The sequence below is a fragment of the Lissotriton vulgaris genome, chromosome 7 (assembly GCF_964263255.1).
Source record: "Lissotriton vulgaris chromosome 7, aLisVul1.2, whole genome shotgun sequence".
Classification (NCBI taxonomy): Eukaryota; Metazoa; Chordata; class Amphibia; order Caudata; family Salamandridae; genus Lissotriton; species Lissotriton vulgaris.
In genome coordinates, this window is record NC_141695.1 from 1,631,699,542 (window position 1) to 1,631,726,645 (window position 27,104).

Here is a 27,104-nt window from a genome sequence, read left to right on the forward strand (position 1 = left end):
TGGACAAATTAGCACATCAGAGGGTGAGAGCTTCACCTCCAAGTGCTGCTGTTCCTGACCCCCAAGAGTACAAAGGCTCTCACCCATTCAAGTCAGAAACCAGTCTGGTAGTGGCTGGCTGGCGGGGACCAGTCAGCCAATACACTAAAAGTTGGTAGTTTGTTTTAGAGGGCATCTCTAAGATGCCCTCTGAGTGCATTTCATGATAAATCCAAAACTGGCATCAGTGGATTTATGCTGAGAAGTTTGGTACCAAACGTCCCAGTTTTCAGTAAAGCCATCATGGAGCTGTGGCGTTCGTAATGCAGGCATATTGTTCATGCAGCTATGCCCTCTCCTGTAGTATAGCGCACCCCGCTTAGGACTATGAGGGCTGCTAGAGAGGTATAATGTATGCAGGGTGGCGTTCTGATGCAAGAAAAGGTCATAGAAGTGACGCAGTGAAATCTATAAGATTTCACTGCGCCACTTCTAGGACGAAAATGCGTCAATTTCTTACGCCTGCCTCACAGCAGGGGTAAGACTGACGCAGGCCCTTTCACATGGGTTTGCCCAATGTGAAAGGACACATTGCTGGAGTTGCGTCACTTTTGTGACACACTCCAGCAATGCGTCAATTTTGCACCATACAGATAAGTCAGAAATACTGACGTATCTGTAACTCCTTGCGCAATGATGCGTCATACTGTAAATATGACGCATCATTGGTGTCGCAAGGAGGGCGCAATGAAAAGTGACGCGTCGCTGTTTTCACGCAGCAATGCGTCACTTTTCATAAATGAAGCCCATAGTGTTTTTATTCCTCCAAGAAGACACTTTTTTTGGTAGATAGTCACCTCATTATTAGGGGGAATGTAGCCCACTTTTTTCAGAATTTTGTTAGAAAGGTGTAGCAAATCATTACATCTTGTGTCAAGGACCATGTTGGGTGGACTGTCGGGGAATTATTCTAAGAAATTCCTAAACTATTCCTAAGACTGTTTCTTTGCTTTAGTTAGTTTTGATAAGGAGGAGGATTTGTCTTTTGTAATTGTATTCATATAGCGCTTACATCCTCTGACAAGGTGTCTAAGCGCTTTTCGACAGGGAGCACACTACTACGGAACCCAAACAACATAAGTGGGGAATTAATATAGGGAACAATTAAATAAATTTGAGCGGTGGACATGTTAGTTGGATTTAAAAGGATAGTGGAGGGATAGAAGAGGGAAGGGTCTATAACATTTATTTTTTTGGAGCTCTTGCAGGAGGAGGTTTGGGATGAGTAAAGGGGAGGGGGGATGAATTGGAAGAAATGGTTTAGAAAGGCTTGTTTGGGAGATCTGAATAGTAAAAGAGATATGGAATAATCCCAACGAGGGAAACACCAGGAAAGGGTTATTTTGGGGATCATAGTAGTAGAATGGGGGTATGGGATGAGTCGGAGAGTGGAGGTAGATTATATATTGGTAGAGGGTGAGAAATAGAGTAGTGCATTGGAGAGAGTACAAGGAAGGTATGTATGTATAAGGAAGTTTAAGTTTTATGTATGCTCCTTGAACCTTCAGTGGACAATAAAGCGAGCTAGTGATATCTTGCAGTTAATGGATTTTTTGGCACTATGCAAGGAAAAGATGACATCAGCCTAGCCACAGTGCACCTTCTAGGGATGAGAAACCGGAGGAGCCCATCTTTAAGGAACCGCTCTATCTGCAACAATCCACTTCCTTGCAAACGTCTAGACCGAAATGCCCACGCCTCCTCTACACATAACACAGAGAAGGATGTAGCTGGGGGCATGTTTGCTCAGTTGTAATACCGGATTTGTTTCTCCTTTTCTATTTCTCTTAATTCTCTAGCGGGAAACCAAGTTTATGGTACTGAATGCCTTAAGAATACGACTGCCCTTTTATGAGTCAGACATGGCACCCAGATTTATTAAAGGAGTGCAAAAGTAGCCATCTTTTAACACACTACTCTCCATGAACCATATCGAGACTCTCTACTACAAAAAAAGGCAGTAAACATAGACATTCCCTCACCCTTCAAATTACATCGCTATCTCGCTTTCCCAAAGGCTTCCAAACTACCGTAGTGATCTTTAATGTCTATAAAAGAAAACCCTCAAAACACAGCAACATTCTGCAAAAGTCACTCCATGCAACCACAACCTGATGGATACAAGAGCTCTCAAAGAGGACCAGTCTATCATGTTGTTCAGCCTCACGGCCTCTCACTGAACGACTGAAAGCATGTTAATCCACCATGTGATGGCAAATTGATCAGTTTCAGGTATTTTAAATACATAAATAATAAAGCACTGTAGTCATCACAGGTCCTATAAAGAATTGTCTGTATACTAGCAGCAACAAGCCTGCAGCAGTAGGGCCACACCAACCATCTGCACCTCATGCACAACACCAAGCTCTTCCCACACCAGACCTACTGCAAACAGACACTCTTCAACCAGCAGGTTTGTGCGCCTCCCATCATAGTTTGAGTGCTATCATGCCACACTAGCAGGAAACATTTGACAAATGATTGATAAACTACAATAATGTACATTATGCATGTACACCCCCCTTAAAAAAAAAAATACTAAACAACGAAAGGTAAAAGATATACATCCATCTCACTCTGGGAGACTCTGCAGCAACAAAAAAGTGATGGGTGGAAGTACGAATGCTGGCTACCATCCTATTCCATCATCTTTCCATTTTACCACTGACTTGCTTCACTTTACCTCAGTAAGTCTCCCAACATATAAAAATCACAGGAGTATTAGGGAGGAAGAAAATTATGAGGGACAATTCTGCAGCCCACACTAGCACTGGTCAGCTTGAGGCTTGCTCCTGCAAAACTAGCATAAGCACTCCTTGTCACCTGAAAACAGCTCTTTTAAAGAGCAGAAGAAATTATAAGTGGAAGTGTCTACTTTTTCACTGTGTTGCTCAGAGAAGAGTCGTTCCCTTCACACTGCCTATAATAAGCCTACGTCCTTCATTAGTCGATCGTCCATCATCTCAACTAGGAGTAGCTGTAACTTCAGACTGTCTTATAACAAGCTTGAAGGAAAAGACCATCTAGTGAATGGCTTTTTCTTTCAGACCCAACATTTTGACAGAATTTTATATGAACCAAAAAAGTATAGTTCTCATGCATCTTCGACTAAAGAAACTTTACATAACCTGGATGTTTCAAGAGCACTAGCCTCTCCATAAGTACCAATTATTTGCCCATCAACTACAGTGGACATACCCCTAGCGCCTGCAACGTGGATAGTTTCAAATTAATCAAAATGTTACAAAATTAATGGGAGTTCAATTTTTCGGAAACTCATTCAACAAGAGGATGTAGCATTAATGGCATTTAGAAAAGATTTGACATTTACTGATATTTGAGATGGCTCTAACAGACAACTCTGTATTTTAATCTCGGGGGACGAGGCAGCTGGGGGACACTGCCATGGCAACTACTAACAACGGTGGAGGGTTTCCAGTATCTCGGGATATACATCACCCTTGATAGGATACGATCGTTCCCAAAAAACTTGGAGAGGATTATTCTGAACTCCACGGCAGATATGGAACGCTGGAGACAGCATCCACTTACACTTCTAGGTCGAGCGGCTATGTACAAGATGATTATCCTACCCAAGTACTTATATGCCCTACAGAACGAATACTATCCGCTTCCGACAACGCTGATATCCAGAATTCATCCGGATCTGAGGGCTTTTCTCTGGTTGGGTAAGCAGCCTAGAGTAGAGTTGACTACTCTTCAGAGACACCAATACAGTGGGGGGATCTCACTCCCTAACCTGGAAGCCTAATACTGGGCGGAACATATGGCACCGATTAACGATTGGCTACATGCTCAGGCAGATCATCCCACTTATGCCCTAGAAAGACTGAAAATTCATTGCAAAATTTACTATACTATCTTTACGGGGGTACTAGACTGGAACCGCTCCACCCAGCGACTGATTACGTTACTTGCATGGACTAAGGCTACGAAATGCATGGGGTGGGAGAGGAAACCCTCCCGGCAGACACCGATATGGCACTGTAAGTGGTTCACTGAACTATATAAACTGAAAGGTTTTCAAAGATGGGACGACATAGGCATCTCCACCATAGGGGTCTGATCGCCAAGGGGGAACTGAAATCCTTTTTGACCCTGAAGGTGGAATTTGGGCTTCACCACTCACAGCTTTTCAAATACATGCAGCTGCGACATGCTTGGCGGGCCCAAAATATCCAACTAAGCGGCCTCCCAGAGTACGCACCACTGGAGGGAAGGCTCTTACAGGAGCAGATCCAGGGGAAGGGGTCTCCCTCACATATAAAACCTTAACTAACAACATGCTAGGTGACCTGGCAAAGCTTAGACGGACATGGGAAACAGAGGTGGGAGACATGGATGACTTGGATTGGGACATAGCACTAATGCATTCCCGGGAGGTGGCAATTAAGTCTAGGCTGCGTCTTATCCAATTTAATGTGCTCCACAGAACCTATTACGATAGGGTGCGACTCCACAGAATGGGGAAAATAGAGGACACAAGATGCCTTAGATGTCGCCTAGACGACGGAGACTTTTATCACATTATATGGTCATGCGACTTGATACAAAATTATTGGACCCACGTCTTCACAGAACTGAGGGAGGTATTGGGGGTCCCGCTCCAGCAGGAGCCCAAGCTGGCATTACTGGGTATGACCAACGACGTGGACCTACCGCGTCCCCTCCTAGCCTTCCTGGTACTGGTAGCGAAAAGAGACATAGCGAAGAACTGGGGGTCCCTCCCCGGTATTGCCGTGATTAGAGGAATGGAGAAGAGGGTTGGACCTTTATATGGCAGCCGAGAGAGTGACTTATAAAGCTAGGGGGTGCCCAAAGAAATTCCGTAGGGTCTGGGCCAGGTGGCGGCACTACCATGGTTTGGATGGGGGGGTTATAAAGGAGGGGATTAAAGCATTTGGCTGCACGACCACGAGAGCACCTCCAGGAATACTTTAGGTGGGATACTGAGAAATAATTGCACATTGAATTTACGGACATTGAATCAGAGTGTTACGAACAGTGACGGAGATGTATAACTTTGGAGAGGGTGGGTGCGGGAGTGGAGGTATATATACTGCTAATCATATGACTAATGTTGAGTTATGATAAAATGCAAATAAAAATATTTATTAAAAAAAAAAACTTTTAAAAAGCACTACTCTTTCGATGCATTATCCAAAGGGCATGCTTCTTTGACCACAGCTATGCATGCCACTCCACGTATTTGCTTCTCACCCATCTGAATGTAAGCGCTCCCTCCATTCTGGCACTTCAGAATCAAATTCCTAACCACCCTGGAAGGACGAGGAACAGCAGGAGGACTCATTTAAGACCAATTTCCTTCACCATGATTCTGGTTCTATTAGCCTTGGACTTTCATTCTCAACACCTGTCCACCTATCCAGCCTCTCAAGTCATGCTTTAGTTATACATGTTAGATAACATGGGTGCGGAAAATTTACTACACAGGAATATGAAGCAGGGCATTTCTGCCAAAACGGTTAACTGAGGTGGAATCCCACTGGACTTTTGAAATAGCTTTCACTTGGTCCTTACTTATGCTACATGGGACCACAGACCAATAGTAAAATGACTAAGAATATTGAAATCACTATGAAACAATAGGATAGCGTACCTACCACAATAGATCCTTCTAGAGGCCCAGACGACCAATCCCATAATTTGACAGGTGGGTCATGAAGATGCTTATCGGATTTACAGGTGTTCTTTAATGTTTTTCAACAGGCCCTTCATTTTGAAATAATAAATCAAACTAGGTATTTCTTCTGCTCTGTGGTTCTGAGATGCTCTTAAACAATTTAATTGATCAAGCTTGCCATCTTAGAAAAGCTGGCGTCTCCAATATTGAAACCAAAAAGATCTAAGAATTATACTTTTATTATTGTGTGGGATTAAAGTGGCGTGCTTGGAGTTTGCCGATATTGGCAAGAATAGAGATTTGAGGGTGAGTCTATTAGTTTTATTTAAAGCTCCGGATTGTTTGCATACTTTTTAGGTCTTGGAAAGACAGTACTTTGAGTCATTTTGTTTATGGTTAGTGGGCTTGGAGCCCTCACATTAGTCATCATTGGTGGACTTTAAAGCCACTCTCAGTTGCTTGCTTCCTGCTGGTCAGATCTACGGTCAGCACTTCCCTCTTCTTGCATGTGATCCTCCCCTAGAACATGGCCCAAGTACTTATGTCCTTACATTGCTTGCACTTTTGGGACCTATTTTTTTTTCTTTTTTGTTGAGCCACTGTATCTTTCCTAGCTTGCTCTGTCGTTTGCTTGTTATTTTAGGCTGTCAAGTTTGACTTTGTCTCTACCGTGAGCATTCCTCCCGAGTACTTGTTATATGTAAACAGGCCTTTAAATCTTGTCTCATTTGCTGTGCGTTCAAAGCCAGAGGTCAATTGTCGAGCTTTATATTCCAGGGGAACTTGATGTTTACTTTTCTTTTGCTGAATTCAAAGTGAATTTAGTATTTGAGAGTTTTATATAGCGCTAGCTAGACCCAAAGGTATCATAGCGCTTTACAACAGTAAATGTTCGCATCAAAGAGAGCATCTGACTTAGAGCGCTTTACAACACACATTAACAGATCCACCTTCTCCTTTTTTGTTAATCTCTGTTTGAAAGTTCGTATCTTTTTTTCCAGTGTTGTGTGCTTCTTACCCTCACTTAAATACTACCTTCATTGCGACCCCTACTCCTTGCAGTCCTTCAAATAAAATATTTGCTGACGGGTACTCTGCTACATAAAAAGCACCTTTGTGTTAAATAATTTTGAGTTCAAACAATAAGCTGCAATAATTATTTGCATGTCAGCTGTACACATGGCAAAACAACTCCTTGGTGTTTTGAGACAACAGCATACATGAGCATAGAAAAACCGCATCGGTGTTACACAAACACCATTTTATTATTTCTACCCATAAAACTTCATTATTTATATTCTATCTCCTGAGCAACGTACATAGGTACACGGGAAAAAAAATATAAGAGACCCCAAGTTCAGCTTTATTCCAGGAACATTACCTCCAGGAACATCTTTCCAACAATGTGAAGTGGACTCTGCTGTACAGCAACAGCAGGTGCCTGATCCAAATGTTTGGGGTGTCACCAGGGTCTAGTTCATTAAATTCATCCCTATGACAGTAGGAGAAAATATGGCCCAGTACGTACCATTAGGATGGTGCAGCGTCAAATATTCATGCAGACCAGCCCACCCACAGTTCACCTGCTGCTTGGCGACACACCCTCTTTCGCCTCACTGCCACCTTAATTGTGAATCTCATGCATCCTTCCTTCGCACCACAGCCTATTACTTGATACTGACCCTGATATAGAGTAAGTTGTGGGATGTATGTGTTGTAAAGCTGATTGATTCATAAAATAAAGAAGCTTTTCTAAGTGTAGTGTAACTCCACCACTAAAAGCCTTGTCTGGCAAATGATACCCAGCTCACACTTACAGGGAAATAGTCAAAAGGTGAAAAAAAGTTGGAAACACTTTAATAGGTAAGGGCCTAGGAGTTGAAAATGTACAGGCAAAGCTATGACCAAATTATAACAAACCTCCACATGGTCTAGACCACATATATCACAGTACCAGAGACCATTATTAAGAAGTAGCACAACAGCAGTAAATTGAAGCAGAGTGTAACATGCATAATGATAATGCCAAATTGGCAATTAGCATTCTCATGTAGACTAGCCAATATTGGTAGAGGCTCTGCCTTCAATGCCATCACCCTTGATTTTAATTGGGAATTTAACAACTTTGCAAGGCCTGCCAATTCCTTACACTTTACCACTATACTTTTAAATGTTTCAGATCTTCAGCCCTTTCCTTCCAGTTATAGTCCATGCCACTCATTTATTCAAGAAAGCATTTTCTTTCCTTCATTGGAGGTGCTTTGTGCTACAAGGTTCCTTGAAACTTGATAACGTTGGAACATCCACAAATATCCCATGACATCAAGAAACCCCTCAGGATGATTATACTTAAATCATATGACTGTTCCAAAAAGTGCCAAATGTGGTACGACTAGGATGCCCAACATTTCTGGAAATAAACTCCTATATAAAGCATTTCACCCGGATTCTTGACTTCTATCATAGCTTTAGCATTGTACAAGCGGAAATATTTCTCTTTTGTAGGGTATGAATGAAGAAGCATCAAAGTGACCAACCTTCTCAACGCAAGGAGTAACATGGAGCCAAAACATCAACCCTGGAGCCCACACACTTATGCCCCTTAGCACTGGATCTTGAAGGCTAATGTCACAAGAGGACTAAAGTCCAGGGTGGGCATAGCAATAATGTGGATTTCTCAAGCAAAGTCTATTTGGTTGTTAGAATTTTTGTTAAAAAGGACATATTCCAAAACAGTAAAGGCTTACAAAAGAAAGCCACAAACATTCTTTTAACAGTGTCCATTAAATGTCCATAAAAAGAGTCCTCTCCAGTGAGGGAGAATGATTCGAGTATCCACCATCTGGTTTATCTGCAATATGCAGGACGTCTGTTTCTTCTTCCCAAGATGGAAGGTCTGAAGGTCGTCCATGTGCTCCTCATGATGCTCATTTCCTGCGGTACCTGGAAGACAGCATGGCACGGAGTGAAGTCCTCTACCAATTACATTTTTGCACACAACAGTTTCTCTCCTTCACCAAAAACGATCACTAAACATGCAGGGATGAAATCCGCAAATCCAACCACAAACATGAAGTTTGTCTTCATTAACCTTATCAAAGTGTAATTTAGCCAGTCTATTTTCCAGTGGTATTGCTAGCTAACAGACACGCCATTTGCTGCTGTAAAGATATGCAGGATACTGTTAAATTAGGGTGGTTTACCTCGACTTGGATTTGAAGCCTCCACCTTTCCTGTTCTGAGGAATTCCCAAGCGCTTCCGATCCTCAAAAGATGGACTGTGGGAGAAAAAAACATGCATGTGCTGATTAATAAACGGGTATAGACCAGAGTAAGCCCAGCCTGTCCTTAGTACAGCCCATGGAGATATGGCACCACTAGATCCAGGCAAGAGCAGTGCAGACAAGCATGGGAAGCCAAAACAATAAAACGGCACGGACGTCAGTAGCCAACGCCAGTCTGAAGACCCCAAACAGTGTGAAGAGGGACCGACAGAGTGCTGACAGACTCAGCACGAATCCACTAGAATAAAGAGTACGTGCCAATCTCATCAGGGAAAAGACTAGAGATAGAACTACACACAATCAGCAAACGGGACATGTCTCGCTTTACTCAAACTTGCAAACAGAAACTACGGTCTCACCAGAAATAAAGCAAGGAAAAAAGCCCAGCTCTATGTTAAATTGAAATATGCTATGATCTTGAAATTTTTTAAGCAATATTATCTGTGTCATAATTTCTAAACAAAAATACAGAGCACATTCTCAACGATAAAAAATACCCTACGTTTGCTACTCACTACAGTCCTCATTACACCTATTTATTACCCACCTTTGCTTCTTTGCTCCCTTTATCTAGTCTAGGGTAAGCTGTGAGGCATGTCCCCCATTCACTTTTTTCACCCTCATTACCTGTCACTCCGGTTCTCTACATGTACAACTATTTTTCCACAAATAATTAAAAATGTATGTTAAGCATGTTTTCCTAGTTTGTTTTTGATATTGCTTATTGTCCTGCATGTACTATATTTTTATTTAATATGAAGATTCAATGGGTTAACAAACATACCTAATCATTGTTTTAGTATAATAAATCTAATTATGACTTTCTGCAGCATCATTTTATCTATTCCTCCTTCAATCGCAAATCATATTTCCCCATCTTAAAATATTTTCTGCCACTTTGTAACGAAGTGGTTACTTCTTTTTTATTTTTGGTGGTTATTACTTTGATTCGAGATTTTCTCTTAATGACAAAATAAGGAATTAAAGATACAATGTTAGTATAAACTGAGGGCAATAGAACAGTTGATCACAAGATAATGGATCACAGACAAGAACGTACATTTACACCAATCTGGAGAGAACAAAACACAAGAAAGTGCTCACACCTGTGAAATGCCAAGAGGGGATGTTCTCAGCAAGAAGTTGAGCGCCAACAACCATTTCTTTCACATAATCAAATATGTTTCCGACTTACACTTACCCTGCTCGATATTGCTTCAGAGCCTTGTTGCTGGTGTTTGTTAGTTCCTCGTCAAAAACTGAATTTTTCTTTGACTTATTTTTCTGCTTTGTGTCTGAAATATAAAGTAAACAAAAACAAAAATGAATAACATATTATGAAATTAATCTGTGACACTGCTATTTAGCTACATTGACAATGGCTTGTTAAGAGTGGGACAATTATTTGGTGAATCAGACAACTGACAGTAGGCCAACAAAACATACCCATTAGTATGGCTTTTTAACATTCAAACATTTATCCGGAAATGCAAGTTCTTAAGTCATCATGGTGAAAGGAGAGATCAAGTACACTGCACAGATATTGACAACAACAAAAAGTGTGACCCTACCTTAGTCGGAACCCCTAGTTACTCACATTATGCATGGTTGAAAGTGCATGTGCAAATACAGAATGAAAAAATATATATTTAGCAAAAACATACGGTCTCAGAAGTATCTTCCTACAAAAAGTCTGACAAGCTTTTAATCGTATGATCAAATACTTACCTCCAAACACGCTAGGGCTGACTCTACAATAGTCAATCAAGGATTTGTGAAGCACACTACTCACCTGTGAGGATCTTAAGGCGTGGGGTGTGGATATCAGGCAGCTCAAGAGTCATCTGAAAAGCCAGGTATTGAGGTTCTTTCTGAATGCTTGCTTGCAGTGTGGGGGTTCATCTGATGCCGAGGGGGGGGGGGATTCGTTCCAGGTCTTGGCCGCGATGTAGGATAAGGGTCTTCCTCCCGTTCTGGCTCTCCGGATGAGAGTGATCTCAGCCCGGGCGAGGTTTCTCTTGGGGGTGTGGAAGGAGAATCTTTCGTTGAGGTATTGGGGTCCGGGATTTGTAGGCATGAGTGAGCAGCTTGAAGGTCACTCTTTTCGACGGGGAGTCATTGAAGGTCTCATAGGTGCTGGGTGATGTGGTTTTGTCCTGGGGTGCTGAGGAAGAGTCTGGCTGCGGCGTTATGGATGGTCTGGAGTTTGTGGAGTAGAGATTTGTCAATTCTGGTGTAGAGGGTGTTCCCGTAGTCCAGTCTGTTGGTTTTGAGTGTGTGGGTGATTGTCTTCCTGGCTTCTGGGGGGATTCACTTGAAGGTCTTGTGGAGTATGCGGTGGGTGTTGAAGCACGTGAAAGATATAGGGTTAAATGTAAATGTACGTGTCTTGTAAAGCGCACTGCTGCCCTGAGGCGTCGTGGCGCTGTAGACCGCTGGGGAACCCGTTCTGGCTATCCCTGTGAGATGGTCCCTACTGGGTATCTCCAAGGTGAAACCAGGCATCCCCGGCGAATGTGGGGGGCCGTTGTAGAGATGAGGCAAGCTAATGCCCAGAGTTGCCGAGTGTAATCCCTGGTTAGAGTAGGCACCAAGGCGAGAATTATCGACTCCGCTGACCCTGGTCCACGACCCTGCCGCGTCGGGAATTGAACCCTGGTCCCGGACCGTTCTCTGCTTCCGGGTCTGCCGCCTCTAACCTGTGAGCCACTGTCGGTCGATCTGTCGGTTCATGATGAGGGAGGAGTCGAGTATGATGCTGTGGTTGCGGGTGTGGTGCTTTGGTGTTGGAAGGTTGCCGAGGCCACGTGGCCACCAGATGTCGTCACACACAGAGGAGGTGGATTCCAGGACTTCTGTCTTCTCTGAGTTGAGCTTCAGGCAGCTGCTGCTCATCCAGAATGAGACACCCTTCATTGCTTCCTGGAAGCCGAGTCTGGTGATGTCTGGTTCCTTGGTGAGGGAGAGAATTTGCTGCGTGTCGTCAGAGTAGTATATTATGCTCAGTCCGTGTTTTTTGACAATGGTTGCGAGTGGGGCGATGTAGAAGAGCGTTGGTCTGAGTGAGGAATCTTGGGGAATCCGCATCTGATCGCTGTGGGTCTGAAGAGAAAGGGCAAGAGTTTGATTCTTTGAGTTCGGCCAGCAAGGAAGGAGTGGATCCAGTCGAGGGCAGTTCCCTGTATGCCAGTGTCGTGTATCTGGTGGCTAGAATTCAGTGGGAGACTGTGTCGAAGGCTGCTGAGAGGTCCAGAAGGATGAGTGCTGCCATGTGGCCTTGGTCGAGGAGTGTGTGGATGTCATCCGTGGCAGCTAGGAGGACGGTCTTGGTGCTGCGGAAAATGGATTGAGAAGTGTTGAGGATTGAGTTGGATTATATGAAGTTAATGAGCTGGCTGTTTGCAATCTTCTCAGTAACTTTGGCGGCGACGAGGGAGATGGGTCTGTAGTTCTTGTGGTCCGTCGGGTCTGCGAAGGGCTTCTTAAGGAGGGGTTTGACTTATGCGCGTTTCCAGTGATCGGGGAAGGTGCCTGTTTCGAGGGAGCAGTTGATTGTACGTCGTAGTTCAGAGGCTATGGTGAAGACGGCTCTGTGGAAGATGTGTGGCGGGCAGGGGTTGGTAGCGGCTCCTGAGTGTATGCTCCTCATGGTCTTTGCAGTGTCTTTTGTGGTGACAGGGGTCCAGGCGGTGATGGCTGGCTGGGTAGCTTTGCTGATGTTGTGTCTGTGCCTTGGTTCTGTTCGTCGAAGTTGTCGTAGATAGTCCTGATCTTGTGATGGAAGAAGGAGCGGAGTTTATTGCAGAGATCCTGGGAAGGAGGGACGTCCAAGGTTTCGCTGGGGGGTTTCGCGAATTCTTGTATGATGCTGAAGAGTTCCTTAGAGTAGCGGGAGTTGGAGAAGATTCTGCCCTGGTTGAAGTTCCTCTTTGTGGTGACGTGGTAGTGTTCTGTCATGGCGGTCTTAAAGTGGTGCACGCTTCCGAGGTTTTGCTGTTCCTCCACGCTTTCTCGAGTCGTCAGCACATACGCTTGGATTTTCAGAGGTCAGTGGTGAACCAGGTGGCTTTCGAAATGCGTTGTCTGTCGGAGTTCTGGGGGGCGAGAGTGTTTGCGTAATCGGTGAGCCATCTGTGGAGTTCGTTGGGTGCAGAGTTGGTGTCGGTCGTGGAGGTGGTGGAGTGTGGCTGAGGGCGGAAGAAGGTGCTCTTTAGTGAGTGATCTTGCTCCAGAGTCTGTGTAGGGGCATGGTGTAGGTTTGTGGGCGTCGGTTTCGAGAAGGAGAAGTGAATGCAGTGGTGGTCCATCTAGAGGGGTTGCGTGGTGTGGGTGAAGCAAATGTTTTTTCCTCCTGCTAAGATGGGTGCCCAGGGTGTGTACTACAGTCCAATGTTGGCGACGTTGTCCAGTAGGGTGGTGGAGTTGAGGGGGGTTGCTGAGATTGTCGAGGTGGAAATTGAGGTCTCCTAGAAGACTGTAATCCGTGGAGGTGAGGGCGTGGGGCGCGATGAGGTCTGAGATGGTAATGGCGAACGGTGCAAGAGGTCCGGGAGGTCTGTAGGCGAGAGTTCCGCGTAGAGTAGTTCTGGGGTTGATCTGGAAGTAGAGGTGTTCCATGGGGGGAGGTAGGGGGGGGGGGCATGCCGTTGTGAGTTGGAGGGAGTATTTGTGTATGACAACGAGTCCACCGCTAGGGTGGTTGGGGCGGTCTTTCCTCTGGTTCTTGTACCATTCGGGGTGGTTGCGATGTCTGGTGTGGAGCTGGCGTTGGTCCAGATCTCTGTGAGGAAGGTGACATCGGGCGAGAGGAGGTCCCAGATTTCTACTGCGTGTGTGCAGGGAGTGTATGCGGAGGAGGATGTAGCTCAGGGGTTTGGGCTTGTTGGTGTTCGGTAGGTTGGCGGTAGCAGTAGGGGTCCGGAGTTGCGTGAAGGTGCGGCGGCAGTGTCGGCAGGATAATTGGACTTGGGTAGTGTTCGTTGCCGACAGCTGGCAGTTGTTGGTTCTTCCGGAGTGGAGCGCTTGTAGGGTTGCGGAGTCATAGCCGAGGAGGGTCGGAGGACCAGGGTACCTGGCGCTGGTCGCTGTTAGGTGCAGAAGGACTTGCCTTTGGCACGGCCGCCATTAAATAGGGGTTGGGGGACGGAGAGCAACTGGGAGGCGGGAGCGGGAACAAGCAGGGGAGGAGGGGCTGTGGAGGCAGTAGCAACGGGAAAGAGAACAGTGAAAATACGGGCAAAGGGCACAAAAAGGCACAAAAGGCAACACGGTACAAGAGACAGAGAAACAAACAACACAAAACAGTCAGTTAAGCATAGACTGGCAAACAGGGCACAGACAGAAAAAAACGCGGGGAAAACAGACAGAAAGGCTGGCCGAGCGGACAAGCAGCTCTAAGCTCTGGACCACCAGGGATGAGGTGCAGGCAGAAGCCTGAGGGTGGAGGAGGGCCTTGAACACCTTCCTGGATGCAAGAAGGTTCTGGGGGGCAGCGGCGCAACGACAGAGCTGTGCGAGGGGAGAGCAGTTTCCCTGACCAGGAGGTCAAAGGTCTTGCTCACCCTGTCGCGCAGCGGCTGCCATTAAGTAGGGGTCGGGGGAGGGAGAGCAGCTGGGAGGCGGGAGTAGGAACAGAGAGGCGGGGGCACAGGGGCAGCACGGCGGGAAAGGTAGCAGTAAAAAGACAGACAATAAGCACAAAAACAAGATAAAAAGTCACAAGAGACAGGGGCACAAAAATTCTTAGTCACAAAGGCATTAAAAACAACAAGGCACAAGAGACAAAGGCACAAAACGATCAGTTAAGCACAGACAGACAAACAGGGCACTGACAGAGAGGCTGGCCGAGAGGACCAGCAGAAGAGTAAAGCTCTCCCACTGGACCACCATGGAGGAGGAGCAGGCAGGAGCCTACGGGTGGAGGAGGGCCTCAAACACCTTACCTGAAGGCAAGAAGGTGCTGGGGGCAGCGGCGAAACTACAGAGATGCGTAAGGGAAGAGCAGTTTCCCTGACCAGAGTAAACTGCCAAGTTTTGAAATACGTCATTAGAGACGATTATAGATGGGTTTAGGAATTAAATAGACCTGACATTTTTTGTACTAAAATATTAAAGTAAAGTTGCGCTTTTGGCAGGCTACGTTTTGGCAATACGTTTTCCCAAAATATATTTTTGTAATACACTTGGAATCAAATAAATGAATCTGCATCACCTTTCCTTACCATCTTAGAGTCTGAATGAAAAGAATTATCGGTCTCCCACTTTTTACTGGATGTATGAAGGGAAAAAATTCCAGTACAGGACAAAATGTGAACGGGTTTGTCATAAATCTCTTCTCCTAGTGAAGTCACTTCCGCCCAATACTCCTCTGTTTCACTAAGGTCTGAGCAGATCAGAGGCAGTTCACTTCTTCTACAGGGTTAGCGGACAGCATTGGTCAAATTGTCCATGCGGCCATGCCCACAACTTAACAGGTGCCTAGAAGTGCCCCTTTTTGACATGGTCACCCCCACTTTTTGCCTGGTATCCGTAGCAATTTTGACAAAAAGTACACTGGGTTCCTGCTAAGCAGGTCCCCAGTGCCAGATCTCTTTCCCTAAACCATGTCATTGTACACCAATTGGAAATACCTTTAGCAACCTCTGTAACCCCCTAGTAAATGGTAGCCCTGGTACCCAGCGCATGGGGTACTATAGAGGGTCCCTAAGGGCTACAGCATGAATTGTGCTACCCTAAGGGACCCCTCATCAAACCCATGCAGACTGTACGTCTTGGTGGAGACAAATGTTAAAACACAGCATGGCACAACAGTACTGTGTGCCATGCTTGCAGACACTGCATGAAGTATAGATAAGTCACCCCTACAGCAGGTCTTACAGCCCTAACACAGAATGCACTATACTATATGTGTGGACATATCTGCATAAGCAGATATGCCCCTGTGCATGTCAGTTCAATTACTGGCAGTACAAGTAACCAAGGAAGCCATTTAATTACATGTGCTGGACATTGGTCAAAAACGAGTTCCCCAGCTACAGGACGGCTTCACTGAAATCAGAGATGTTTGGTATCAAACATATTGCATTAACAAACCCACACCGATTCCAGTGATGGATTTATTTATACATGCACCCAGAGGGGACCTTAGAGGTGCCCCCTGAAAGCCTACCAACTACTAGTGTGCTGGCTCACTGGTTCTGACCCCCACCTACACCGCCAAGGTGTGAGGGCCCTATGCTCTCAGGCAAGAGGCACCCCCATCCAACAGGATGACATGTAAATTAACATTCCAAGGCAGGGAGCTTCAAAGAGGGCACCATCTTTGGTATGCATATCTGGCTTCCATCAGAGGTGAGGGGATGCTAACCTCCCCTTACCAGGGCCCATTTGGTGCTGGACAGCCAAGGCAATTCCAGCCCGAACTGCCAGGCCAGGCCCCCTGAACCGGAAAAAAGCATCCTGGGACCATGCACTCTAAAAGAACTGCGAGGACTCGGGACCACCACTAACCAGACACCGGAAAGCACCATTGGACCTGTGACCCCTGGCCCGAGTTGAAGTTGGCCAACAGTGACAGCGTGGTCCCCCGTCCCTCCAGAGACAAAGCCCACTTTGGGTATGCGCACAACGTACTCACCGAAGCCGCCTGCCACCTCTTTGTGCAGGCCCACTCTACCGCAAGCGTCTCTCATCACGAAAACTGACACCCCAGAACACATCTGCACCCGGCCACCCTGGGCGGAGGAGAAGAGGACCGAAGGTGTCCCCATGTCCCTGAGCATCGTGAGACCTGATGCCCCTTGTTAGTTCAACCTGGCTTGTCTCCCTGTTCCAGCTTGCAGCCTCTTTGCAAATGGATCATTCCCCATTAAAGTGAACGGGACACCCGAAGCCATAACACTCCTCTGCACCCAAATGCTCCAGAGCCTCCCACGGTGACCTGTTGGTGTGGCTTTGGACCTTGCCCCTACCTCATCTTAAGTCCAGGAGATTGGTCCTGTAAGTCGCTGTAAAGTGCCCAAATGCAGCACATGTTTTTCCCCTATAGGATAACATCGCCACCGGATGCTGAAAAGCACCTCTGCACCAGGCCGCTCCAGTGCCGCCCGAGGTGACTTATTAGTGCTGCCTTGGCCCTTGTCCCATACTTTCCTCAAGTCCAGGTGATTGGCCCCATAAGTCGCTGTGACATACCTGTATGCAGTGTATGTCTTTCCTCCGTAGGATAACATTACAGCTTCAAAATTGCACTGTGTCCATTTTTAAAAACTGTACAAACTCACATATCTGATTTTAATGATCTTGGTGCCTAAAGTTATATAAAGGTACGTGTTATTTTTATACATTGGTATGTATCTTCTTATTGAGTCGCTTGTATCATTTATTGACTATGTGTATGTGTCAAATGTCTAACACTACTCTTTGATAAGCTTAATGCTGCTCGACCACACTACCCCCTAAGAGAGCACCTTGGGATTGATAGAGCAAGACCCTGTCCACTAATAGGGAATACCTGGACTCTTTGCACAGTATACCTCTTTTTGGTATATGTTAGACCTGACATCATTGGCTTGAGTCTCTCCTCCATTTTTTCTGTTTGCCTCTACTGTTTTACGATGTTTTGCTGGTATATGCTTTGGGCGCCGTGTCACTGCTGATCAGTGCCATAGCGCAAGTGCTCCCTCTGTTAAAATGATGTATCTATTGTATCCATGTTTGGCTTATTTGGTTTACTGTCAGTTCCTAGTCTAGTGCACCAGGAGTGCCGGGGCTTGTAAATACAAATGCCGCTCGTGGGCTTGCAGCACGTGTTGTGCCACCCACAGGAGCGGCCTTGTAAACAAATGTCTACGGGTCGGTCATTGCGAGACCCACGTGCAGTCCTGCACTGTCACGTCGGCTGCGCAGGTATACCTACTTGCCAGCCCCTCCAACCTTCCCTTAAACTTCATGTTAGTCACCCCTATGGTAGGCCCATGGGCAGGGTGCATTGTAAGTGAAAGGTAGGACAAGCCTGACCAAGTTGGCATGTCCTGATAGTGAAGTGCCGCCATCTTAGGGCTTCACTATTGCGAGGTAGCCTGCTCTCCGTTGGATAGAATGGGCCGCCGGGATTATTAACGCTATAATCCTAGCTGGCCCGGGGAGCATGGTGCAATGTCGAGTTTGGTATCCCTGAACTCGGGGTTTAATTACGCATCCGTTGGTGTGGATGGTCTTTGGACTCTGGGTTCGAAAATAGCACTTTTAGAAAGTGTCTATTTTCTTGTCTAACCATATCTGGTCTCTGCTGGTCTTACGTGTGTGTGACAGGAGCTGGGTGGCTCCAAGAGGTCTGGATGAGTCAGTGTGGGATGAGTGGGACGTTACGTTGAGAGTAGGGGGAGAGTAGTTGTTGATAGCCTGCCTTGCCTGATACAATGCTGGCTCCACCTCCTGCAGAGCGACTGATGGCTCTGTACCTGCCATGGACGATCCTAGCCCCACCTCCTGCCAGGAGGGCGATAGCTCTGCTCCTGCCAGTGTCAATGCTGGCTCCACCTCCTGCGGGGCGTCTGAGGACCCGGCCCGGCTCAATGAATAGGCCAGGTGCTACTGCCTAGCTCCACCCACCACAGACCCAGGATGTTGGGAAACCCCCGGCATAGACAAAGGGATCAAAGACGAAAAGGGGTATAAGAGAAGGACCCCTGAACCAAGAATTTAGATCACTTCTGACAAGGAACCCTGTAACCAAGGACAAGAAGCCTGCTGATCTAAAGGACTGCCTACCCCTTCTGCCGGTGTGCTGTTGTTGGGGGAATCCTGCAGTGCTTCTTTATTTTTGCCAAGGAACCAGGAGAGAGGAACTGTGTGTGTACTCTCACGCTTGCTAAGAAAATCTCCAAGGACTGGAAGAGTGCCAGTCTCCTGCCGAAGTCACAGGGCCAAAAGACTTCACCTGTTAAAAAGTGCTATCCGCTGGAAGTGTGAATCCAGCACCTCTGAAAAGACCAGCAACCACGACGATCGGACGCTGGGCCCAACCGACGCCAGCAGCAACGCCAGTGAGTAGGAGTACGGCTCTAACTCCAGAGGACCTCGTGTCTGCCCCGCTGCTGATCGCATCAACCGTGTGCCCTTCGACGCCGTGAGCGCTGCTCACTCTGTGCAACTGCATCATCGACAACGCCTGCTGTGGCCTGATCGACACCGAAGACGCGACGCCGGATTGCTCGACGCCGCTGGTCATCGTGTGCTTCATTTTCCTAAGGTACTGTGTTGTTGGGGGTCCGTGTGACTCCAGGCCCGACGCAGCGCTCCTCGCGGTCGACGCCGAACCTGTGGATTATCTCTGCCCAGCGTTGTGTAGCTCCCGTGTGAGTTACCCTGTTGCTAAAGAACTGTGTTTCCAAGAAGAAGATTTGCTTGATATAAAAGACTCTCATGCTAAAGAACCTACCTTTGAACTATCCTTTTTCCTTCCCGAACGTATTTATTCCGATTGTGTACAGTTTTGCCGTTATTTTGGTCTTGTGCTAAGTCTTATATAAAAATACTTATTTTTATAATACTACGGTGTCGTGTCCATTTGTAGCGTATTCACTGTATTACTGTATGTGGTCATAATTGCTTAACACACAGCCTCTGAGATAAGCCTGTTCTGCTCTGCCAAGCTACCAAGGGGGTGAGCAGGGGTTATCGAAGGGTGTGATCCCCTTGCCCTGACTAGAAAAGGAGTGTCCCTATTTGTCAGAAGTGTATACCTCTGCCAATTAGAGACAGCCGGTTCTAACATTGGATGCAGCGGTGAGGATTTGGACCTTGCATTTATGACCCATGTACAGTGATTAGTGTGCGCTACGTAGTGAAAGCAGACCATAACGCAGTCACAATCGGATTCGGGAGGATCCTATTTTTGTTCTCCGCTTTCCTGAAACTTGATTTTCTGAACACTGCCAGTTTTAACCATGAGTGACAACGGAGTCACTGCCCCTGCTATCGTTGTTGTTGGAAGAGTTCGAGAGGAGTAAGCTCAAGAGATACAAGAAAGATGAGCTGAAACACTTTTGCAACCAGTTTGAAGTTCCTACCACCGGCCTCTCGAGAAAAGATGATTTTTATAAAGCATTACAGGCCTGGTGGGAATCCAGAAATCCCTCTGATGTGGTGGTGGTACCCACAGAGGAAGGGGATGAGGAGGTGCCAGTGAATGGACCTGTGCCCTCTCCCGGAAGCAGTGTTTCCTCCAAAGGTCTTTCCCCTGAAGAAAGAGAAGAAAGGGCGAAAGAGCGAGCTTACAACATGGAGATGGCAAGGCTAAAGATAAATGGGCAGTTGGAGTTAGAAAATGCGAGAGGTAGAAGGGAATCTGATTTAGAGATCAAAAAGTTGGAGTTTGAACGAGAGAAGTTAGCTTTGGAGCGTGAAGCCAGGTTGAGGGAACTGGATATCCAAGCTAAAAAGTTAGAATTGAATCCCTCTGGTGGCAGCATTCCATCCGAGCCTGCAGAAAGTAAGTTTTACTTCCCAAAAGATGTGATCAAAGATTACAATAAGAATGAAGATATTGGTCAATGGTTTAAAGCATATGAGTTAGCATTGTTGGCCCACCAGGTCCCTGAGAAGAATTGGGGAGCGGGGTTGTGGGGTCGCTTTGTGAATGAGGGAAGAGATACCCTGTTAGACATGCCTGTTGCGGATAGGATGTCGTATGCTCATATGAAAGATGCTTTAATGTTGCGATATGGTTAAACCCCCGAGCAGTACAGACAAGCTTTTAGAGAATGTAAGAAGTTGCCTGGTACGACGTGGGTTGAATATGTGTCTTATTTTTGCAGAGCCATGGATGGTTGGGTAAAGGGCAGCAAAGTGGAAAGTTATGAAGCTCTTTATGATTTGTTTGCGTGGGAGCACTTGTCTAATAACTGTTTTCCAGAGCTGCGCCAGCACCTGATTGATAGCAAGATATCTAACCCTAGAAAACTTGCTGAGGAGGCGGACCGCTGGGTCAGTACCAGGGTCCACAAGGGTCCAGTGGGAGACTCAGCCAAAGGTGGGCAGGGTCCCCAGCAGAAGAGTGGGGGGGACAAGGGTAAACAGAAGGAGTCTCAGAAAGGGCCCCAAAGTAATCCCCAAGGGAACCAAGGGAAGGGTTCCCAGCCTCCCCCTGAGAAGAAGTCAGGGGCCCGACGGGTAAACCTGTTCATAGGGGCCCCCTAACCTGCTACGGTTGTGGGCAGGTGGGACACCGGTTTTATGACCCCCAGTGTCCCAAGAAGGATTCGAATGCACCGCCGCGTGCACCCCCTCGTCAGTTGGCAAGTGTAGCCTTGGGAGGGGAGGAGATGGTTGTCCATGGTGGGAGGGGTCCCGCAGAAATGTCCCTGGTCTCGCTAGGAGATATGCAAATGGTCCCTCCACCCCCTCTGCCTAGTAACACTAGTAAATATAGGCAGTGGGTGACCATTAATGGCCAGAGAGTGGAAGCTCTCAGAGACACCGGAGCGAGTGTGACAGCTGTCAAGTGTCACTTGGTGTCCAGAGAGCAGGTGGTTCCCCACGCATTCTACCCCGTGATAGCTGCCGATAACTCCCAGAAAGAGTGTGAGGTGGCTCAGGTTTCCTTTGAATGGGGGGGAGTTTCAGGTACTCTTCAGGTTGCTGTGAGGCCCGCCATGCCTGTCGACTGTCTCCTGGGCAATGATTTGGAAGACTCCCCTTGGGCTAAGGTGGAGCGAGCGGCGCATTTGAAAATGTTGGGTGTGCCAGAGTGGGTGTGTGCAACCACTCGATCCATGACAGCGAGTAAGGGTGTTGATGGGGTCCCGGAGCCTGAAAGTACGGCCCAGGACCCAGCTGTGAAGAGAAGAGGCAGGAGGCGCGGGAAACCGGCCCCCGTTGTTCCTGTGGTCCAGAAGGAGGTAGACCCTGAGGGGGATGCCCTGGAGCCCACCGGGGAACAAATTGCCGAACTGGGAGATCTGCCCGAGCTGACCCACTGGCAGCAGGATGGTGGTCCCTCCAGGGAGGAATTCTGTGCGGAACAGAAAGAGTGCCCTTCTCTTGTGGGCATGAGGCAGCAGGCCTCAGCCCAATCCTCAGGTGATCAGTCAGGGTCACATTTTGTGTACTGGGAGAACGACCTCCTGTATAGCGAGCCTAAGGCTGCTGAGCCTGGGTCAGCCCGTGTGCTGGTGGTACCCCAGCGCTTCAGAGCCTTCCTACTGGGTTTGGCTCATGACGTACCGTTAGCTGGACATCTGGGGCAGGACAAGACCTATGACAGGCTTGTCACCCATTTTTATTGGCCTCAGATGCGCAGGGATGTAGACATCCATTGCAAGACTTGTCGCACTTGCCAGGCAAGTGGGAAAAGCGGAAGGAAGCAGAAGGCTCCCCTCCAACCTTTTCCGGTGGTCAGCACCCCCTTTGACCGGGTGGGTATTGACATTGTTGGGCCCCTGGACCCCAAGACAGCCCTGGGCAACAGGTTCATCCTGGTCTTGGTGGACCATGCCACAAGGTACCCGGAAGCCATCCCTCTCAGGACAGTGACGGCCCCCGTGGTGGGACGGGCACTGATGGGTGTTTTCTCTAGGATGGGGTTCCCCAGAGAGGTGGTGTCCGACCGAGGCACCAACTTCATTTCGAACTATATGAAGTCTCTGTGGAAGGAGTGTGGGGTAACCTACAAGTTCACCACTCCTTACCACCCTCAAGGAAACGGGCTGGTTGAGAGATTCAACCGGACCCTGAAAGGCATGATTATGGGTCTTGAAGAACCAATGAGGCGGAAATGGGACGTCCTCTTGCCATGCCTGTTGTTTGCTTACCGTGAGGTGCCGCAGAAGGCTCGAGGGTTCAGCCCCTTTGAGCTCTTATACGGTCACCCGGTAAGAGGACCTTTGAGTCTGGTCAAGGAAGGCTGGGAGCAATCTCCCAGGAAACCTCCCCAGGATGTATACAGCTACATGCTGGCCTTTCGGAACCAGACTCGGCGCTTCAGAGAACTTGCTCAGGCAAATCTGGAGGCCAGCCAGGAGGAGATGAAGCGATGGTACGACCGGAATGCCACTCTGGTAGAGCTTCAGCCTGGTCAGGAAGTGTGGGTCATGTCCCCTGTGGAACCTTGTGCGCTCAAGGACAGGTGGACTGGACCGTTTAAGGTTGTGGAGAAGAAGAGCGATGTCACCTACCTGGTGGACTTGAAATCTCCCAGGAACCCCTTGCGGGTCCTGCATGTCAACCGTTTGAAGCCCCACTTAGAAAGGTCCGAAGTGGGCATGCTCCTAGCTACAGATGATGGAACGGAGGAGGAGAGTGAGCCTCTTCCTGACCTCCTGTATGCTAAAGAGCAAGACGGGTCAGTGGATGGTGTGGTCCTCTCTGACACACTGACCCTTGAGCAGAAACAGGATTGTCGCCACCTGTTGGGACAATTCCCGGATCTGTTTTCCTTGGTTCCGGGTGTTACGCATTGGTGTGTCCATGACGTTGACACCGGAGACAGCCCTCCTGTGAAGCACAAGGCTTACAGGGTGACTGACAAGGTCCGAGCGTACATTAAGGAGGAGGTCTCCAAAATGTTCGCATTGGGGGTGATTGAGTCCTCTAGCAGTCCTTGGGCCAGCCCAGTGGTCTTGGTCCCGAAGGCTGCAGCGCCTGGTGCTTCACCAGAACTCCGGTTCTGCGTGGACTACCGAGGGCTCAATTCAGTCACGAAGACTGACGCGCACCCCATCCCCAGAGCTGATGAGCTCATCGATCGGTTGGGGGCTGCCCGGTACCTTAGTACGTTTGACTTAACGTCTGGGTACTGGCAGATCGCCTTGACTGATGGGGCAAAAGAGAGGTCAGCATTCTCCACACCAGATGGGCTATACCAGTTCCGGGTGATGCCCTTTGGGATGAAGAATGCCCCCGCCACCTTCCAGAGGTTGGTCAACCAGGTCTTGGCTGGACTGGAGGAATTCAGCGCCGCCTACCTGGACAACATCGCAGTGTTCAGCGCCAGCTGGGAGGAACACTTGCGTCACCTCCAGGAAGTGTTGTTGGCCCTGCGCGGAGCAGGCCTCACAATCAAGGCCAGTAAGTGCCAGATTGGGCAGGGTTCTGTGGTGTACTTGGGGCACCAAGTAGGGAGCGGTAAGGTGGCCCCCCTGCAACCCAAGATTGATACCATCCTGGCTTGGGCACCGCCCAAAACCCAAACACAGGTGAGAGCCTTCTTAGGACTCACGGGTTATTACAGGAGGTTTGTCAAGGATTACGGTAACATTGTGCACCCCTTGACTTCGCTGACTTCCAGGAAGCAGCCACGAAACGTGATCTGGACTGATGCCTGTCAAACGGCCTTTGACACCCTGAAAACTGCAATGTGCACAGCACCTATACTCCAAGCACCCGACTTTTCGAAAGAATTCATTGTTCAGACGGACGCTTCAGAGCATGGCGTGGGGGCTGTTCTAGCTCAGGTGAATGAAGAGGGCCGAGACTTGCCTGTAGCCTTCATCAGTAGGAGGTTACTTCCCAGGGAAACGAGGTGGAGTGCGATAGAGAGAGAAGCATTTGCTGTGGTCTGGGCGCTGAAGAAGCGAAGACCCTACCTGTTTGGGACTCACTTCCGGGTTCAGACAGACCACAGGCCCCTCAGATGGTTAATGCAAATGAGGGGTGAGAATCCAAAACTGTTGAGGTGGTCCATTGCTCTACAGGGGATGGACTTTACGGTGGAACACCGCCCTGGTACAGATCACGCCAATGCTGATGGTCTGTCCAGATTTTTCCGCCTTAGTGATGAGGACTCCCTAGGTTAAGGGTAGTTCTCCCCACATTTCAGCTGGAGGGGACACGTGTTAGACCTGACATCATTGGCTTGAGTCTCTCCTCCATTTTTTCTGTTTGCCTCTACTGTTTTACGATGTTTTGCTGGTATATGCTTTGGGCGCCGTGTCACTGCTGATCAGTGCCATAGCGCAAGTGCTCCCTCTGTTAAAATGATGTATCTATTGTATCCATGTTTGGCTTATTTGGTTTACTGTCAGTCCCTAGTCTAGCGCACCAGGAGTGCCGGGGCTTGTAAATACAAATGCCGCTCGTGGGCTTGCAGCACGTGTTGTGCCACCCACAGGAGCGGCCTTGTAAACAAATGTCTACGGGTCGGTCATTGCGAGACCCACGTGCAGTCCTGCACTGTCACGTCGGCTGCGCAGGTATACCTACTTGCCAGCCCCTCCAACCTTCCCTTAAACTTCATGTTAGTCACCCCTATGGTAGGCCCATGGGCAGGGTGCATTGTAAGTGTAAGGTAGGACAAGCCTGACCAAGTTGGCATGTCCTGATAGTGAAGTGCCGCCATCTTAGGGCTTCACTATTGCGAGGTAGCCTGCTCTCCGTTGGATAGAATGGGCCGCCGGGATTATTAACGCTATAATCCTAGCTGGCCCGGGGAGCATGGTGCAATGTCGAGTTTGGTATCCCTGAACTCGGGGTTTAATTACGCATCCGTTGGTGTGGATGGTCTTTGGACTCTGGGTTCGAAAATAGCACTTTTAGAAAGTGTCTATTTTCTTGTCTAACCATATCTGGTCTCTGCTGGTCTTACGTGTGTGTGACAGGAGCTGGGTGGCTCCATATCTGGTCTCTGCTGGTCTTACGTGTGTGTGACAGGAGCTGGGTGGCTCCAAGAGGTCTGGATGAGTCAGTGTGGGATGAGTGGGACGTTACGTTGAGAGTAGGGGGAGAGTAGTTGTTGATAGCCTGCCTTGCCTGATACAATGCTGGCTCCACCTCCTGCCGAGCGACTGATGGCTCTGTACCTGCCATGGACGATCCTAGCCCCACCTCCTGCCAGGAGGGCGATAGCTCTGCTCCTGCCAGTGTCAATGCTGGCTCCACCTCCTGCGGGGCGTCTGAGGACCCGGCCCGGCTCAATGAATAGGCCAGGTGCTACTGCCTAGCTCCACCCACCACAGACCCAGGATGTTGGGAAACCCCCGGCATAGACAAAGGGATCAAAGACGAAAAGGGGTATAAGAGAAGGACCCCTGAACCAAGAATTTAGATCACTTCTGACAAGGAACCCTGTAACCAAGGACAAGAAGCCTGCTGATCTAAAGGACTGCCTACCCCTTCTGCCGGTGTGCTGTTGTTGGGGGAATCCTGCAGTGCTTCTTTATTTTTGCCAAGGAACCAGGAGAGAGGAACTGTGTGTGTACTCTCACGCTTGCTAAGAAAATCTCCAAGGACTGGAAGAGTGCCAGTCTCCTGCCGAAGTCACAGGGCCAAAAGACTTCACCTGCTAAAAAGTGCTATCCGCTGGAAGTGTGAATCCAGCACCTCTGAAAAGACCAGCAACCACGACGATCGGACGCTGGGCCCAACCGACGCCAGCAGCAACGCCAGTGAGTAGGAGTACGGCTCTAACTCCAGAGGACCTCATGTCTGCCCCGCTGCTGATCGCATCAACCGTGTGCCCTTCGACGCCGTGAGCGCTGCTCACTCTGTGCAACTGCATCATCGACAACGCCTGCTGTGGCCTGATCGACACCGAAGACGCGACGCCCGATTGCTCGACGCCGCTGGTCATCGTGTGCTTCATTTTCCTAAGGTACTGTGTTGTTGGGGGTCCGTGTGACTCCAGGCCCGACGCAGCGCTCCTCGCGGTCGACGCCGAACCTGTGGATTATCTCTGCCCAGCGTTGTGTAGCTCCCGTGTGAGTTACCCTGTTGCTAAAGAACTGTGTTTCCAAGAAGAAGATTTGCTTGATATAAAAGACTCTCGTGCTAAAGAAGAACCTACCTTTGAACTATCCTTTTTCCTTCCCGAACGTATTTATTCCGATTGTGTACAGTTTTGCCGTTATTTTGGTCTTGTGCTAAGTCTTATATAAAAATACTTATTTTTATAATACTACGGTGTCGTGTCCATTTGTAGCGTATTCACTGTATTACTGTATGTGGTCATAATTGCTTAACACACAGCCTCTGAGATAAGCCTGTTCTGCTCTGCCAAGCTACCAAGGGGGTGAGCAGGGGTTATCGAAGGGTGTGATCCCCTTGCCCTGACTAGAAAAGGAGTGTCCCTATTTGTCAGAAGTGTATACCTCTGCCAACTAGAGGCAGCCGGTTCTAAC

At 48.1% G+C, this 27,104-nt stretch overlaps 1 protein-coding gene across 1 annotated transcript in view; it reads right to left on the reverse strand.

Annotated features, from left to right (window-relative positions):
* Positions 1 to 8,159: 8,159 nt before the first annotated feature.
* The window catches only part of DDX27 (DEAD-box helicase 27), a 166,361-nt gene continuing 147,416 nt past the window's right edge, over positions 8,160 to 27,104 (reverse strand). The window contains exons 19-21 of the mRNA XM_086932592.1: positions 10,190 to 10,283; positions 8,908 to 8,982; positions 8,160 to 8,647 (exon numbers count right to left, since the gene is read on the reverse strand). Coding sequence (XP_086788718.1) covers positions 8,632 to 8,647; positions 8,908 to 8,982; positions 10,190 to 10,283 — 185 coding nt within the window. The 3' untranslated portion in view covers positions 8,160 to 8,631. The remainder of the gene's footprint in view (positions 8,648 to 8,907; positions 8,983 to 10,189; positions 10,284 to 27,104) is intronic.